Source organism: Muntiacus reevesi, chromosome X (genome assembly GCF_963930625.1).
Source record: "Muntiacus reevesi chromosome X, mMunRee1.1, whole genome shotgun sequence".
Lineage (NCBI taxonomy): Eukaryota > Metazoa > Chordata > Mammalia > Artiodactyla > Cervidae > Muntiacus > Muntiacus reevesi.
Genome location: NC_089271.1, coordinates 9327997 through 9345712, shown reverse-complemented (window position 1 = coordinate 9345712; position 17716 = coordinate 9327997). Strand labels below are relative to the sequence as shown.

The window sequence follows — 17716 nt, the reverse complement described above, 5'->3', positions numbered from 1 at the left end:
CTGGTCAAACCTTTGAAAGATAAAGAGAACTAATGTTCCCTTATAGTACTGTCTGTCAAATTAACAGCTTTCAATAATAGATCTTCTGGTAGGAATTCAAAGTAATTATAGAGTTTACATCCACCATAAAAGCTATTGTGTTAATTACTCAGCCATATAGATGAGCTCGTTTATAATATAAACTTACAACACACACTTGGACTCAGAGAATCACTGAGCTGGAGCTGAGCTGAAACTGTAGACCCTGGACTGTGAGAGATTTTCAAGCTCTGGGGGGCCATTTTCGCGCGCCCGTTTTGAGAAGTGTTGTAGTGACTTCAAGGTGTACTCACCACTTCCTCCCGCTTGGTCTTGTCTGTTGCTGGCCAAGCTTCCAGAGGCAGGTCAGGAAGCATGGGGGGCAAAGGCTGCATGGGGAATATCGGAGGCAGAGGTGGCTGTGGCGGCAAGGGCTGGATGGGGTGCACGGGCGGCTGGGGCTGCAGGGGCTGCAGGGGCTGCAAGGGCTGCAGGGGCTGCAGGGGCTGCAGGGGCTGGTGAGGCTGCGGCTGGATGGACTGGGGCTGGAAGGGCTGCTGGGCGGGCAGAGGGAGGTTTGGCTGGTGGTGTTGGGTTGGAGTCATGGAGTGTTGGCCAGGAACTGGCATCATTGGCTGCTGGGGGACCACGGGCTGCTGAGCTGGCACCATGGGGATGTGGTGATGAGGCTGCAGGGCGTGATTCTGGGGAGTCTGCTGGGACACCACGGGAATGATTTGGTGGTGCAGCCATCCACCCATGGGTTCGTAACCATAGGAAGTGTACTGGTGAGAAACAAAGAGTCAGGTTTACCATCCGCTCCATTGACTTCCAACTGGAGAAGCAGCAATGTTTTCTTTGTCATTATGGCAATATTAATATTTACTCAGTTTTTTTTCCCTGTGCAAGAATTTCTAACTGTGTATACAGATTTGACCGCTTACCACCTAGATTTCCCATTAGTGTCTATATGTGGCATAGATATGTTGCCTCACTTAAAAAGGGAATTGAAATGCATGCTTAATATTTTAAGGGAATAAAGAACCAAAACATCTACATACCGGGTGTCTTATCATGCTCTGGTACCACTTCAGAGGGGTGAGCACCTTAAGAGAAAGAGAGATTAGAATACATTTGTTTTAATTTCGTTGCATGGAATAAAGACTCACTAATGCAGTCTTGTCAATACTGATACCCTGAAAATAGGAGTTCTAAGGAAGAAAGAATAAGGTAAACATTTGTTAGGTGCCTCCTACGTGTGAGGTTCCACCTTACAGCCATCCTACACATTTTTCATGTTTTCTTACATATTCTGAGGCAAGTATCATCACTTTCACTTTTACAGACAAGGTCATGGAGAGTTAAAGAGGCTCATGAGCTTGACTGAGATTATAAAAGTTGTAAGTCTGTTTAATTCCTCAGCTCCTGCTCTTCTTTACAAGAGAAAAAACAGAAAATTAATGTGATATAATTTTAATTATATCCTTTTTTGATGTGATGTAACAATGGAAAAAAATAAAGGAGGCAGAAACACTGTCCCTTATACTAGAAACACAGGTTTTCAGGTCACATATGTCATCCTTTTAAGATATAATAGAAAATCTTGCCTCAAATTTTTATTAACGCTTTCCGTCAGTTTGTATGAGTAAACAAACTCATGGATTGTCATTTGAACCTATGAAAAAAGTAAGATTTTTCCTTCTTTCTAAGCAGTATGTATTTGGTTCACCTCAGGTCCAACGACTCCTTCAGATAGTAGTATGGTATTTGATATCAATACAATAAACAATTATTAACTTTGCTCAAGTCATACTTAACAAAGCACCTTTGATATTGCTTAACTATTTTGCTCCCCAAACAATATTTTGAAGTCAGGATATTATCATTATTTCCCTTCTCCAGATGAGGAAACCAAAGTTCTAGAGAGAGAGAATGATTGACCTAATGTCTCATGGTAAGTATGGGGGTGAGGAGAGCCTCAAACCCACTTTCCAGAAATCTCATGCTTTCCATTGCTCTCACAGACCACTTGGTCACTAATATTTCAGTAAGGACAAATGAGGGAGATACACAGAGTATGAATATCTTAGAATTGGGAGTTTTCCAGTTGGAAAGGATCTTAAATAACATCTTACCTGATTCCCCATGTTTTACAGGCTGGGATAGAACAAAGCTGTTCAGCCAGAGTTCATTTCTGCCCTACCGTGCAGTCCCCCTGAGTGGTAGTTCATGGGAGATAAATTTTATAGCCATATAAGGAGGAGAAACTAAGTCAGAGAGGCCAGGTAGGAGGGTTATGGGGCAATGAAGGCTGGGATAACCCACCAGGGCTTAAACCAGGAAGCTGGTAGTGAGAACTGAAAAGGTGGGACTGAGAAACATCTTGAATGAAGAATCAACACACTATTCTTTACAGAGCCCAGGGCATTGTTAACTCAAACAATGGTCAAAATTAGTAAAGAGAAAAATTACCTCATAGCTGAAGTTGATATAACCAGGGTGCCCAGGATGAGGTGGTAGCTTTTATAGGAAGGGGGAAATGAGAAGAAAAAGAATGAGAAAGAGGAAGAAAAGAGGGAGGGGGAGAGAAAGAAGGGGGGAGAGAGAGAGAGAGAGAGAGGGAAAGAGATTAAGTCAATATGCAATTTTCACATTAAGAGAGACTGCAGCTACTTTTAAAAAATCTATATAGTGCAGAATATATTTGAGGTCTACTTTTAGTTTGAACATGTACCCTGTGTAGAAGAGGAGCCCTCTTATTTTAAAGAGGTCCAGAACAACTAGATGTCCTAGGAACAGAAACCAGCATACATTTATCCTCCCCTGATCTTCTCCGTCCATGTTGTCAATCAGTCTTACTCTAGCCCACCCATCATTTTATTTCTTGATGAAGCTGTCTACTGAAAAAATATTCACAACCTAAAAGTTGAGAGTTATAGTTTATTCAGTGGGAATTTTTAGGGCTTCAAGACCAGGAAGCAACATCTCTAGTTACCCAGAGAAAACTGCTCTGAGGAGGCAATGGTGGGGAGCCAGGATGTATAAGAATTTGGTAACAAAGGGCAGGTAGACTGAATGTCAAAAGATTATTGTTAATGAAAGAAAACCAGATCTCTCAAGGAATTTAGTGCTTTTTCTGTATATAGGAAGGTGCAGGAGTCTGGGCTCACTGAAATCTTTCCTTTGATATGCACCTCAGCTATCTGGGGCCAGCATCCTGTGTTCTACTTTCCTGAAAGTTTCTTCAGGGCTCACCTTTGGGAGTGACTGCAATCTGCTTGCTTCTAGATGGCAGGTATTCCTTCCCCCCTGAGGTCCCCTAGGGCTCACCAGCTCACCCTGAAGGGGGCTGCAATCACTGATGACTGTGACATCCTTTGTTTACTGATGTGGCAGGCAATATTCCACGTCTCCCAGTTGGGAAGAAGGATATGTTTTTCTTACACAATTGCAAAATGCCAGCAAGAAGAGAATTGTCTCACGAACATTCCCTTATAAATCAGGAGGTGGATATGTGGTTAAGTAAAAGATATTACTCATAATTGGTATGCTAAGTAAATAACACATGAGCAGCAACAAAAGAAACAACTATGTGTGAATCGATGAATGTGAAAACAAGATGGGTGTGTTACAGTGGAAACAGTATAAATCCCATGGGAAATAAAAGAGTTGATTTATGAAGTTTTGGCTGATTCTTTTTATTATTCTGTCATCTTTTTATGAGTCTGTCAATGTTTCTATGGTAGAAACATTTTGAAGCTCAAAATAAAAAACAACCTGAATAATTATTGAAACCAGGACTATCTGTCTTGTCAAAAGTGGAGGCCAAGTGATTGATGCCTGCATTGTGGAATTCTGATTGGCCCTGGGGGGTGGGGGGAAGAGGGAGAGGAGGACCATTCAGACCATCCCCCTCAGGCTGTGAGCTGATTAAGGCTCTGTTCTTGTAAAATGCTCAAATTTAATAAGAGGGTTTATTCCTCTCATCTGAATGTGAATTGTTTTCCTTTTAGTTAACTGCCTTTCCTCTATATTCTTGATAGAAGCCCTCAGAGAATAGGGGTAAATTGAAGAGGGGAAAAGGGACTGAATTTGTAATGCTAGGGCCCTCAGGGACCTAGGAATTGCCACAATGCAGGATTTCAGGAAGGCAGAGCACAGAATCTTGGTCTTATGGGTGAGAGAGGAAGAGAGGAGGCAGATATTCAAGCTTTGCTGGCTTCTGGTTGTATCAACTGCTCTTTAGGCCACTGAAAAACAGATGGATCCTGCTTTGCCTGCATGTGATCTAATCTCTTGTGTACCTGTATTTAGAGAAAATTGGTCAGACCTCCCAGCCCTTGGTACATCTGAATATAACATGTATCCATATGTATTGAGCATAGATTGGATTCCAGACAAGCACATGGACGTCCTACGCTTAACAGGTACACCCAAAAGGATGAGGTCTCTTAGAACAGGGAGATGTTTCAAGAAAGGAATTTCTAACACAAAATCTTACCCTCTGAAGGTCAACAGCAGTGGACATGGGGGAGCAGGAAAATATTTGGATACTTGTGAAAAGTTGAATTCTAGAGAAAACTGACATTTTTGTAATATTTGCCTAAGGCTGGTTGAATACTTTCTCTGGAGGCCTTTCAAGGGTCCCTTCCAAAAGTTTCCTCCATCTAGAGATGGGTGATGATATTTACAGGCTAACTGTTCCAATAGAATCTCCTGGGGTGCTTGTTAAAATACAGAGTCCTGGGCCCCACCCCAACTGTACTCAATCAGAATCTTTGACAGAAGCATCTGGGAATCCATTTTTTATAACAAGCTCTTCAAAGTGCTTCTTAAACACAGAGACATTTGAGGAAATTTGATCATGTACTGTTTTAAACCCTAATGTTTACCCACTGTGGGGCAGACTTGTTTTCAAGCTTGTGAAACTGGACATTTACTTTTGAAGGAGGGGTTTTACTCACAGGCATAGAGAAGGCTGCTCCCAGGAGGCAGGCAAACAAAATCCAGGTCCCCATTTCTTGGTAGCCCTGAAATACAAGTCAACATCCACTTTTCTTATCTCTTCTCAAAGAAGGACATAATTAATGCTTCATAAAACCCACATAAAAATCTATATTAGTCTGTTGCTAATAAAAAGGATGGACCATTTCTTGTGAGATTACGTCATTCCTATATGATTCCAGTTCTCAACCCATTTTATTGTTTCTGGAACTACAGTGGTAATAAAGATGTTTTTCATTTAGGCTGAGAGCTGAACAAGCTTTAGGGACATAAATGACATGAATTTGCAGGCCATTTTCCTATACCTATATAGCCTGTAGAGTCATAGAAGCTAAATGTAGGTTATAATTAAAATGATTAAAAATAGAATTAACTCTAAAAATTGAGATCATCAAGGTGCATACTATTTGATACTTTTAGAACCAGGAGGCACAGAAAGGTTGGTTTTGGTACCGTCCACCTGAGCAGTGATACTGTTAAAGATCAGTCATCTGAGAAAATAGAATAAGGAAGGGGTGGAATTTAATTTCAGGTCTTCTGACTGAAAGGACTTAAGACCCTCAGATAACATCCTTGAGCTCCAGATGTGGAGCAAAAGATGTGGTTGAAGAGAGGGGAGAGGACGGTGCTAATATTCTGTGATTATTCTCTGAATGTTGAATGACTTTTATTGAAAAGATTCCATATTTAGATGATGACATTTTCCTTTTGTTTGACACTGCACTGTAATTATTCCACAAATAAGACCCTTGGAACATGAAGCAAAACAAGGCATCCTAAAATACATTGCCTTGTGGTGCAAATTACTGGCTAACTTTGAGAACTGTCAGAAGAAAAGCCTTAAATTTGCATCGGAAATGAGTATCAGGTGTAATAATGCAGGCTATGAGAAGTACACTGACATTTTTACCTCCTAAATCTGTCTTTTTTTTTGAAGTTTGCATTAATGAGGAAAACCATTTTGTTGATGGTTCTGTTTGATGGAATTAAATGAAATGTTTTCCTAAGTAATGTATCACAGCCTGTGAAAAATTACTTTTGCCTTAATTGATAAGTAATTAAATATTTTGCTGTGAAATTTGGTCCTGAAAAATGCTTTGGGATTCTGGACCTAAAATTTAAAGAAATATAGACAAACATTTTGCTGCATGAGAAAGTAACAATTCATTTAAGTAATCAGTTTAATTTAATCATGGTCCAGCTGAAGAAGCAACTGAATATTGACACCATAAGTTATGAGAAATGCAGAACACATTTGCATCTTTTGAACATGAAATGCAGAAAAAGAAGTAAGTACAATAGAAAGGATACCAAATTATGAATAAAATCCACATACCTTTGAACACACGTACTCAGTAAGTTTCTGTCTGAAACTCAGGGATGCTTGATTCTTTAGATTTCTTCCAACTAAGAGCTCATTTTATACCATTCACAGCATCTAGAGCAACCAATCAGGTTTCTGAAGGAAAAATGTGTTGAGTGTAACTAAAAATCCCTGCATCATGACTTTTAGAAGCTGTGATCAAATATAAGACTGTATGTTGTGATTAGTGCATATAGTCTTTCATTATAGGCAATAATAGGTTTAACAGGCAAAAAAATTCATCAGTCTGTTTTTAGGTCAGCAAATGAGTTGACTGCACATGCTGATATTTCAGATTTACTATTAAGAAACAGCCATGTCATTGTCTGTTCCCTGGTTCTAACGAACATAACATTGTTCTTTACCAAAAAATGTTAGATGGTTGTGTTTCTATAAGTCTAATCGATGTGTCCTCTAGAGTTCCCCAGCCCTCAGATCAGGATAAATTGATTGAAATCTCCATTCTGGTAAAATCCCAAAGCTCTTGCCAATAATTCTCTGAGGAATTATAATTTCAGGATCACCACTGCTCTTTTTGCTACTTCCATTGAAGATATTTTCTCTGTTCTCTGTGAAAATTCCTTTATCACCTTCTCCAACCTTTATCAACCTTTATGGTGATAAAAGTGACAAAGGAATCACCTTTATCACCATTCTGGTGTCCACCAAAAGAGAGGATAAAGGCCCTTCTCCTTGGCCTGATTCTGTAACCCATCTGCCATCCAAGCCACCATGAACTCAAGGTTCTCCCAGTAACCAAACTTTTATTCGTGATTTGAAGGACAAGGCCAGGGACATACCACATACCACACCACACACTTAAAAACACGTTTTGATTCCTGCAAACAAATGTATATCACAGGAAGCATTGTCCTGGCTCCCCGACCCCACACAGCAGCTCAGCCTCGTTTAGTATGATGGCCCTTCTTAACCTACATCCTTCTGGTCCAATCCCACATTCTCTCATAAGCAAATCTGAATTCTATTCTTTTTTTTTCTTTCAGAGACTCCTAACTGTCCTTTTGGTTGTCTTATCCCCATGTTCACAGCAGCCTTTGCTTTGCCTGAACAATAACCAAAGCCCTGTTCTGAGAGGACCTCCAATCTAGCTATTAAATTTTTTTATTCTTCTACCTTAGTAAAGCATATGGATTTTTATTTTGTTCTAAAATATGATCAGTAAAAAAGCAAAATTTGTCAGAGAAGGAAATGGCTACCCACTCTAGTATTCTTGCCAGGAGAACCCCATGGATAGAGGAGCTGAGCGAGGTGTTGCAAAGAGTCGGACATGGCTTAGCAACTCAACAGCAACAGCTGTATAACACATGGAACTATATTCAGTATTCTGTGATAAATCATAATGGAAAAGAATATTTAAAAAGAAGAATATATTTAAAAAACAAAATTTGTGACTATGATAAGAGGTAGCTGATGAGGAGACTATCATTATTGATCAATAAAGGAAATTCTCATTATATGCCCAGATACTGCTAGCAGTATAGCTGGATCTTTTTGACTACTTAAGTAATATTTCTAAAGCTTGTTCATGTACATATATCTTTATATTGATACTCCACATTGGCTAAATTAAATTCAAGGAGATAATATCCATGAAAGGCAATATAGTATTAAGAACTGGAGGTTAGATTTACCTGTGGGTCCTGAACCCAGCTTCACCAAGGGTTGATTGACTTGAGAAGATATGTAGCCTATCTGAGCCTCAGTTTCCTCATCAGTAAAATTAAGACAATTCTAGAGCCTACCAAGCGGATTCGTGTAAAAACTAAATGAGAGACATCTCTGGTGGGAATGGAAAGTTATCACCTTCCTCAGCCCCAGCACTTGGCACACAGTTAATGTTTAAAAATGCTAACAAATAAGATTCTAAGATAAGCCTTGGGGATGAATTAGTAGAAAATGAACAACCATTATGAAGAAAGGTAAGGTAGACCCCTCAACCAGAGAGACAGAAATTACAAAAGAAAAAGTGGAGAGTTAAAAGAGTCAAGTATGTGATTGAAAGGGAACATAGAATATGCTTCTAAAAGTCAATTGTGTCCATAGTTTGCATTTATTCATGAGTGTATTTATTATATGTCAAAGGTAAGAAGGATTCCTTTTGAAGGAAGTTGCAAAATGGATGGAGAAGTGATGTCAGCTTACTTGGAGGGAGGGGAGGTGGGAGGTGTGTGACAAGGAGATAAGGGAGAGTAGGAGGGACAGTACGAGGGAGAGGAAGGGAAATGTAGACCATATTATATGCTTTCGCAATCTTTCTCCTCATTTTATTTAACTACGTATATTGAAGTGCCTGAAAAGAATAAGGACAAGTCATTTGTGAACTAATAGTGGTTTTGTAGGTTTACAAAATATGTCTCATTATTTTGCTTCGCCTTTCAACAATGAGAAAGTGTCATACATTTGGCTACAAGGATCAGCAAAATGATTCTTTATTATGGCATTAATTTCTCTCGTCCATCAGATAGTGAGTCATTGCCAGTCCACCATGGGTACTTGTTCAGTGTAATGGCAAATACAATAGAAACAATGTGGTTCTTTCTATTTATTTCCCCCCACTGAATATCCCAAGTCACAAGGTACTAAACTATGGATCCCTATGCTTAAAATCTCTTCCACTAATTTAGGTCCCACAGGCAATTTAACAGTTACTCAATGTTTTTCAATTGAAAAAATTTTCATATGAGCAGTTGTTTCATTTATGAATAAGTTAACTTTATAAAACAGAACTTACTAGACTGAACTTATTAGGCTTATTTTGTTAGGTAGAGGCTATAACACTTCCAAAGTATTTGTGATATTGTTTTTCTTATTCTCTGACATCAAGTATTTTCTTTTTTTTAAAAAAAAAATCACTATTTCAAAAATGCATCACAAAAATAAAATATTTTCCTCTATGGAAATATCCATGGAATATCTGTGATAGAATGACCCCAGGATGTGTCTTTATCCCCTTATGCATTCATTTCAAATATATATGTTGAATACTTATGAACCTAGGACCGTTTGTATTACTTAGGGGACAAATATTGATACATGAATGATTTTATTCTTGTTTTCAAAAGCTTTTCTCCAAAATGACTAGTGAATAAATGCCCATATAGGTTCCCACTCTTGCTTAATGGGAACAAGGAAGGTCCAAGAAAGGGTTATAAAAACATTACATTCAGACACCTTCTGGCCCAGAAACAGCTGCTCTAACTCCCTCCTGAATTTTGTGGAATCAAGCAGGGGCTGCAGGACATGCAATTCATGTGGAAGGACCTCAGGCTGGAATTTTGGCACAAATCAAGAACCAAATGGTCCCTGCCTGCCAGTGGTCAGAGATAAGGCAGTTCAGTTCAGTTCAGTTCAGTCGCTCAGTCATGTCTGACTCTGCGACCCCATGGACTGCAGCACTCCAGGCTTCCCTGTCCATCACCAACTCCAGGAGTATGAAAAGAGATGAGCCAAGCATAGGTTAATCCAAGGCAACTAGAATCTAACCCACTGTCGTCACACTCCTTACTTTGTCCCAATCAACTACTTTTAGTAAAGAGAAGCCATGGAAGTCAAGAGCCAAAGCACCCTTGAGCTCTGAGCAGAAGCATATCTTAAATGTCTTCACTTCCTGCAATGCCTGGCCTCAGACAAAAAGTTAGATACTCAACAACAAATTTCATACATACAGAAAATTTTCACGTGGTGCTTTATAGTTTTTTAATAAGTTCTTTTGCCCATTTTTTCGTAGTTATTCTTTTTCTTGACTTACAACCCATCACATTTTGCTGTTCTCACGTTCCGTATCCTAGCAACTCTCCCCTTGTAATCTTCTGATTTACAGTATGCTGGAAAATCACATGGCCAAGCGTGTTAGGAATATGTGTGAACCGTAAGTAAAGAGACGCTCTAAGCTGAGGTGGCCTGGGAGGCTCACTTATGAGAAAAGCTCAGAACTTGCAGTATTGTGACCTTGGTTTTTGAATGCTGGGAGGATATTTTGTTTTGTTTTTGCATTTCACCGCTTTGCTCAACTTCCTGGTTTTCAGCAGTGGTTGAGGTATGCAAGTGACATTGGGATAAGTGAGGTGCTATGAGTTCCAGAAGACTTTCTTATCATCTATAGGAGCCCATTTCTTGAATCTTCTTTTAAAGCAGATCTACAACTGTCTAGTATTCTAGAATAATTTCAGGAGTGGATTTTCTTATGTAGCTGGAACTAAAGTCAGATTTTAAGTGTTTCTTTTGTAGACATTTACTTAAAAGAAAATATTCTCCAGGCTGGTTGTTTTGTTTGGGTGCCTTGCTGGAGTGGAATTGTACCCTCTTCAGAACCCAGGGACACCATCACTCATTGATTCCAATAAACACACTGACTTCCCTTTGCAACCTTTAAAAGTCAGGTATTGTGTCATACTTCCTTGGAAGCTCTTTGGTAACTAGAAAAATCTCTTTTACAAAGTAGGTGCTGGATAAATGTGTCAATTAATTGATGAAAATGTAGAGAAGTTACCCATGATATAATGAAAATATTTCAAATGTCCTTAATCTATGTGGAGTCTCCTAAACAGAGAAATCTTGCAGTAATTTAGCTGAGCTTTTAAACAACTAAGATGGATAACTCGGGATTGCTGTCAGTGCTCCTATGGACTTTCATGCAAACAGCCTCTGATAAGGAGCTAAAAAGGGAGATGCTGTAAAGGATTTAGAATCAGTTATCACAACATCCTCATTATATTTGGCTCTGACCTGTTAGTTTAAATTGTAATATACTATGATAGATAAAATTGATTTTTTTTCCTTATTTGAAACTGCGTTAATTTGCTTGATATAATAGTTTTATTATTATTATTATTATTAGCTTTTTAGACTTCAGCACAAGGTGTAATTTAAAAAGAATAACTGCAAAAAAACCTAACCTCTCTCACCCATATTCACATATTTTATTGACTCCAAGCCATCAGTACATATTCCAGAATATCCTGAACTCAACTATGTTTAATGGCTGGTCCTTTGAAGCTATGGGGAAAAACAGGAATCTTCTTACTGGCTAACAACATTTAGTAAGTGAGTAGACTTGGGATTAAAAAAAAGCATCAGTAACAGGGGTGAAGAATTAGAAAGAAGAATGGCGCATATAAGAAAACAGAAATGCTTGGTGTTGGTATTCAAGGTGGTGATCAAAGGTGGTGACTGGCTCAGCAAGCCCCAAGAGTCCTGAAATGAAAAAAGGAGACTTTACTGAAGCAGCAGGAAATACAATAGTGCTGCAGTGAAGGGAGATGGCCCCAGGACCCTAAAATCTTAACTCATCCCTCAGAGGCCAAAGCTGTGATCTGACTTCAGTGGCCATTGCTGAGCGCTTCGTGTGTGCCTAGCACACTCATTGGCGCTGGAGGACAAGGATGAATAGGCCAGTGGCCCAATTCTCAAACTGCTCACAGTTCCTAGAAGTATTCTTCACTCTGCATCGGGGTGGAGAATGCTAGGAGAGGGTGCTGGAACAGATGGTCCTTCTCACCTTCAGGAAGTGAATACACTCTCCGCCTCTGTCTGCGCTTGTGGAGGAGAAAGGGATGAGGAGAGAGGAGAAGGAGCACAGTGACCCCAAAAGACGCGGGGGCTGTGGGAAAGGCGGCCCCCCTAGAGTCTTCCAGGAGTCCTCTGGCTGGACTGGGGAGGGGCATATTAATTTTCCATGGGATTGCTTCAGTCTTTCAGCCTGAGGTCCTGCAGTGATTGGACATGAGCAGATACCCATGTGCTAAATCACCAGGGAAAGATTCAGTTATAGGCAGTGCCTGCTGTTTCCAAGGACAATATAAAGTAGATAGAAGTGTTTATGAACCGATATCTAGAACAAAATGCCTCCCAATGGGGGACTGGTTCAAATCCACTGTGGCACATATAAAGGGTATCCATCTGTATTTGGTGATATAGAAAGATGCTTGTGATACATTAGTTCAGTTCAGTTGTTCAGTTGTGTCCAACTCTTCGCGACATAGTTAAGTGGGAAAAAAAGGTTTTTAAAGTCCTTTGGCTCTGAAATGATTCTCTTTCTCCTCCTCTTTCCTCTTCCCCTCCTTCCCCCTCTCTCCCTTTCTCCAGTTCGGGAGATGGTCACGAAAATATTAAGAGTAGTTATCTAAGTTCCTGAAAGCTTTTGGGAAACCAAGATTTTATTTCTTTTAAATAATTGGTGAACAGAACAAATACAGGAGAGATACAAGAAGTTTAGGGTATAATATTGCTTATCCATGTTCAGAGAGTGCTGAGTGATAGGTCTGGATCTTTCACAAGCCCTAGGTTTATTTAATAATCATTCTCAGGGGGAATAAAAGCTGAACATACAAATCAAAGACAAAAGAAATGATTTTTAAAAAGCTATAGGGTCCCTTTTAGATCACTAGTGAAAGCTATCTGAATAATATAAGCACACACGGAACGGCTTGTAATTTGTCAGGTCTGTAAGCATTTCCTAAGTATCTGGTGGGGCAGTTTTCAGTAAGGGAAATTATATGCAGATGGATAGTATGTTGTTTGGGTTATAATTAACTGGTAATTGTCGGGAGTGAAAATGTTATGTCTGTGTTAACAGAGGTAACACAGTAACATAAGAACAAGCATTTTTATTTCTGCTTATTGAGCAAAATACACCAAAGTAAGTTGCACTTTCCTAAGGGAATTCAATGTACACATACACAGATTGGTAGTCTCCAAACAAAAGCAATATGCTATGGTGGAGAGAACGTGCCTTTGGCAAAGGACAGCATAGGTTAGAGTTATGGTTGGGCCATTGAGCCATGATGCTTGACTTGAACCAGTGTTCTTGACTCTTGTATGCTTACCTCACTACCTGGAAAATGGGGAAACATCAGTAACAGGAAGCTGGTAATGTCTTGAGCATACAATTGACTCTTCCTAAACATGATTTCCAATGTTAAGACTATTTCACGACTTGCTCAAGGAGGCACAGCAAAGGAAACATTTCACCACCCAAAAGGTTGGAGATGATCATTCTCACATATTTGATATGCAGAATTTCTTCTATTGTTCTTGGACAGAAAATTTTTACTTTGTTACAATTCAGTAGGATATCTTTCATGTTCATTTCTTAAGGAATTACCCACAAGGACATAAGTGTAAAATGTTAGAATACTATTTTCCTATGATCAGCTAACTCTACAGGAAACAAGAAATAGATGGTAAAACCTAAGTGGAGGCCATGTCCACAGTTCTGGTTGTGTTGTCATTTCTGGCATCCATTCTGGTTACTGTTTTAGCTCATGGTCCTTTGAACATGGACAGCACTGTAAGCAGCCTTTCAGCTAGTGTTTTCTTTATCACATCCCTCAATTATATAAAATTCAGTGATAGTAGTTGAGAGTTATTTCCAAACTTCTATTCAAAAGGTCACATCATGAATGGTATGTCTGGAATATTAACTACATTTGAAGTTGCTATAACTCTGAGGAAATAAATTAGCAGGAATACCAGAAGTTCTTCCCGACCCAGGGATTGAACCTGAGTCTCCGGTGTCTCCTGTATTGGCAGGCAGATTCTTTACCACTAGCACCACCAGGAAGCCAATAATTCTACTCACATCCATTTTATCATAGGAATTTTTACTTGAAATTAAAGAGATGCAGTCACCTATCACAGAATTCAATGGAGTGAGTACAAGTTTGTTCTAATTGTAGATGACATTTGCCCCAGTATAACGCTAACACAGCTTGAAAAATCATAAAATCTCTATTTTTTATGTTACCTCATGCATCATCTCATCATGCGCTCTTAGGAGAATCATAGTCCTGTGCTGAGTTTCTTCTCAGAGGCATTCCATATGCTTCCAGAATTTTTAAATCATTGGGATAAAATGTTTATTGAGTATCTGTAATATTCAAAGCCTAGCACACATGTGGCATGATATCCATACAACACAATATTATTCAGCCATAAAAAAGAATGAAGTCCTGGCAAGTGCTGCAGCATGGCTGAACCTTGAACACATGATGCTAACTGAAAGAAGCCAGACACAAAAGACCGTATATTGTATGATTCCCTTTTCGAAATGCCAAGATAACCAAATCCATAGGGACAGAAATTAAATTCCTGGTTGCCAGGATGTGGGGGAGAGAAGCATGAGGAGGGACTGCTAACGGGTTTGGGGTTTTTATGAAGAGGGTGATGGAAATGTTCTGGAATTAGAATAGTGGTGATGGTTGTACAACCGTTTGACTATACTGAAAGTCACTCAATTGTGAACTTTCAAGTTGTGAATTTCATGGCAAGTGAATTATATCTCAATCGGAAAAGAAGACATATCAAAAATATATACATGCCATTGGTCTCTCCCCTTAAGAAGCTTACCCCATCTTTATACAGTATATAAAATACAGAACCAGGAAAGGCTAAACACAGTGCAGTGGTATGGAATAAAAGTATAAGAGTTGCCCCATGATGATACAGTTGATGGTGACGACAGCAATGATGATGAAACTAAAATTTATTAAGTGTCATCTGATGTTCTAGCATTTAACATGTTTAAATAATAGATTACCTTCCACGTGCAAGGCATGTTCTACATTCATGGAGTGTATCAGTGAACTAAAGACAGAGATCCCTGTTCACAGTCTCGCAGAGAGCAATATGCACAATAGATATGATAAATAAAAGATATGTTAAAAGATGAGAAGGGCTAAGGAAATACAGAGCTGGCTAAGGGGCATTAAAATGCTGAGTTGCAAGTTACAATAGGGTGGTCAGTTTTAACCAACACCTGAGCATCTCTAGGGTGAGAGCCAACACAAAGGCATCAACATGGAGGCAGGCTCAGCGTGTTGGAGAACTGGCAGGAAGCCAGCGCTGCTGCATATAGTGTGAGGTCAAAGTTGGAGTATAAGACAAGGTCCAGAGGTGACATCTCGTTGTGCTTCCATGCTCTTAGCAGTTAAATGTACAATTCCTTACCTGAAATACCTGCTGTCATTTACCATGAATCAGAGGCTTTGGAAAAATGTAGAAGGGTGTCTGGACTTTGGGAATGCAGAGGATTTGGATAGATGTAAAGGCTATTCCACCACAGGGCTTTGTCACTGGAAACAGCAGAAATGGAAAAATGCAGAGGGCACTTGGGTATGCAGAAGAAGACCACCTGGGCAGGAGCAGGGATTTGAGATTGAAAATTAGCGATACAAGTGGCTGGTGGGAAGAGAGAGACCTGGATGCCAGGGCAAGGAATGTGAGTTGTGTACAATTGGCTACAGTGAAGCATTATGCATTTGCTTTCACCGCGCTTTTTTTTTTCTTGGGTTTCTAACAAGAAAGTTTGTCAGGAATGAGGAAGTTGAAGTGGGAAGTGGTTGGCTGACTTCATCATCACAATGAGATGACTTCAACATCACAATGAGAGCTAGAGTAGACCAGACCCCTGGGTACCCGCCCTGTCCCAGGCACTCCTGACCTATTAGCTCACAGATAAATGCAATATCTGCAGGGATCCCAGGCCAAATAATATTATGGAAAAAAACAATAACATTCTGGGAACATCTTAATTTAAAAAATGAAAGTCTGTAATCTTTCCTATAAAATACAGAATTGCATTTAATAAGGGCTGCCACAGAATATTCTCCAGCCAAACCTAGAGCTATTCAAAAATGCCCTTGCTTAGTCAGAAATAAAAGCTACTTAATGAAAGGTCTATAAAAAGAATTTTAATAACTTTATTGTCCTAGCATTTACATATCATAAAGTTTACCTGTTTAGAGTGTACAGCTGAGTGGGCTTTACTATATTTTTGTATCTTTACAAAGTTTGTAACCATCCCCACAATCTAGTTTCAAAACATTTTCATCACCTGAAAAGAAATCCCATACTCATTAGCAATTGCTCCCTATTTCCATTTGCCCAAGCCCTAAACACCTACCAATCTGCTTTCCGTCTGGATGGGTTTGTCTATCCTGGACGTTTCATATAACTGGTATCATACAATATGTGGTTGGAAAATGGATCTTGAAGAACCTCTCTAGCAGGGTTTCTCAGGGTCAGCATCCTTGGCATTTGGACCAGATCATTCTTTGCTGTGGGGGCCGTCCTGTGCACTGTAATATGTTAGCAGGATCCCGGGCCTCTATCCTCCAGATGCCAGAACCACCTCCTCTCCCAGTGATAGACAAATATGTCTCCAGACATGGCCCTATGTTCCCTGGGGAGGAAGGGGAACAAAAGTGCTCCCAGTTGAGAACCACAAATCTATACTTACCTAAGAATTGAGCTGAGTGTAGAGGTGTAGAAAGTGGGGTGGATACCTGCACCCAGCTTCTGTGGTGGAAAAACCACTGTTTCAGGGTCTTTGACAATCTGAATGATGAACCCCGAGTTTTAAAATTCTATGATTTCTTTTAGAAAAGTGAAGAGATAAATAGGGGAAATGAGTTATTTGGATAAAAATTTCTGTTGAAAAAAATATCTGATGGGAAAAACCACCCACTTTTCAGAGTATTAAAAGAGATTAAAATTGTTATTTAAAAAAGAAAATGGTATATCCCAGTGGTCTTCACCTTCAATATGCATGTTTGGAATCATGGTGCCAATAATTTAAAATGTATATCAATTTGGATTTGGCATGTTCTATGCTACAATTGTAACACTGTATTAATCGTTCTCAGAGAGTTATGCTTAACTCAGCTTTAAAATTCTACTGCAGATTATAAATACCCCTTGAACAGCAAAAAGAAGCATGAGATTTGATTTAAACTGTGGATAATGAAAACAAGCAGGCAATCGCAATTTAAATCATATCCTACTAATCTAACTTACTCTAAGGAATGAATAAAGAGAGGAAACACGTGGCTTCAGAAATGTGTACACTTCAGAAAGTCAGTTTATAAGCGTGACCTTTTTTCGGTGAGTGGACGAGGCCCTCCTCCTCCCTGTAACCCATTTACAAATGAATGCTAGTTCTCAAGATCTGCCCTGGTCAGAGTGGGAATCTTAAAGTTATGAAGATAATAATTGGCCCATTTCCTGCTCTCAATTTTAAGGAAGTGTTTTCTCAAACTGCCTGAGTCTATGTAACCTTGACTGTCTAGGACTTGATGCCCTGTGTATGACAGTGTTATCAGACTCTTCCCACTCAGTTCTTTATAGAATTATTATGAAGATTAAATGAAATAATGCCAATCAAACACGTGGACTAGTGTTTAAGCCTGTTAAGCACTTAACAAACTGCTAGCTCATATATACACATTAGCTGAAACATCTGAATCCATAACATGGTAGAATACCACTTTGTGATCAACTTTCTAGTAAAACTGCACACACTGAAACCAAGTG

The 17716-nt window shown here is 39.4% G+C and overlaps 2 protein-coding genes across 7 annotated transcripts in view; one reads left to right on the top strand and one right to left on the bottom strand.

Annotated features, from left to right (window-relative positions):
• Nucleotides 1–17716, top strand: part of ARHGAP6 (Rho GTPase activating protein 6) — a 514399-nt gene that overhangs the window by 373009 nt on the left and 123674 nt on the right. The gene's annotated exons all lie outside the window — the stretch shown is intronic.
• Nucleotides 318–5036, bottom strand: AMELX (amelogenin X-linked). The gene is made up of 5 exons (XM_065914851.1): nucleotides 4983–5036; nucleotides 2491–2538; nucleotides 1188–1229; nucleotides 1080–1124; nucleotides 318–803 (listed from the first exon to the last, which is right to left on the bottom strand). The coding sequence occupies exons 1-5, from the start codon at nucleotides 5034–5036 to the stop codon at nucleotides 318–320; spliced, it is 675 nt and encodes a 224-aa protein (XP_065770923.1).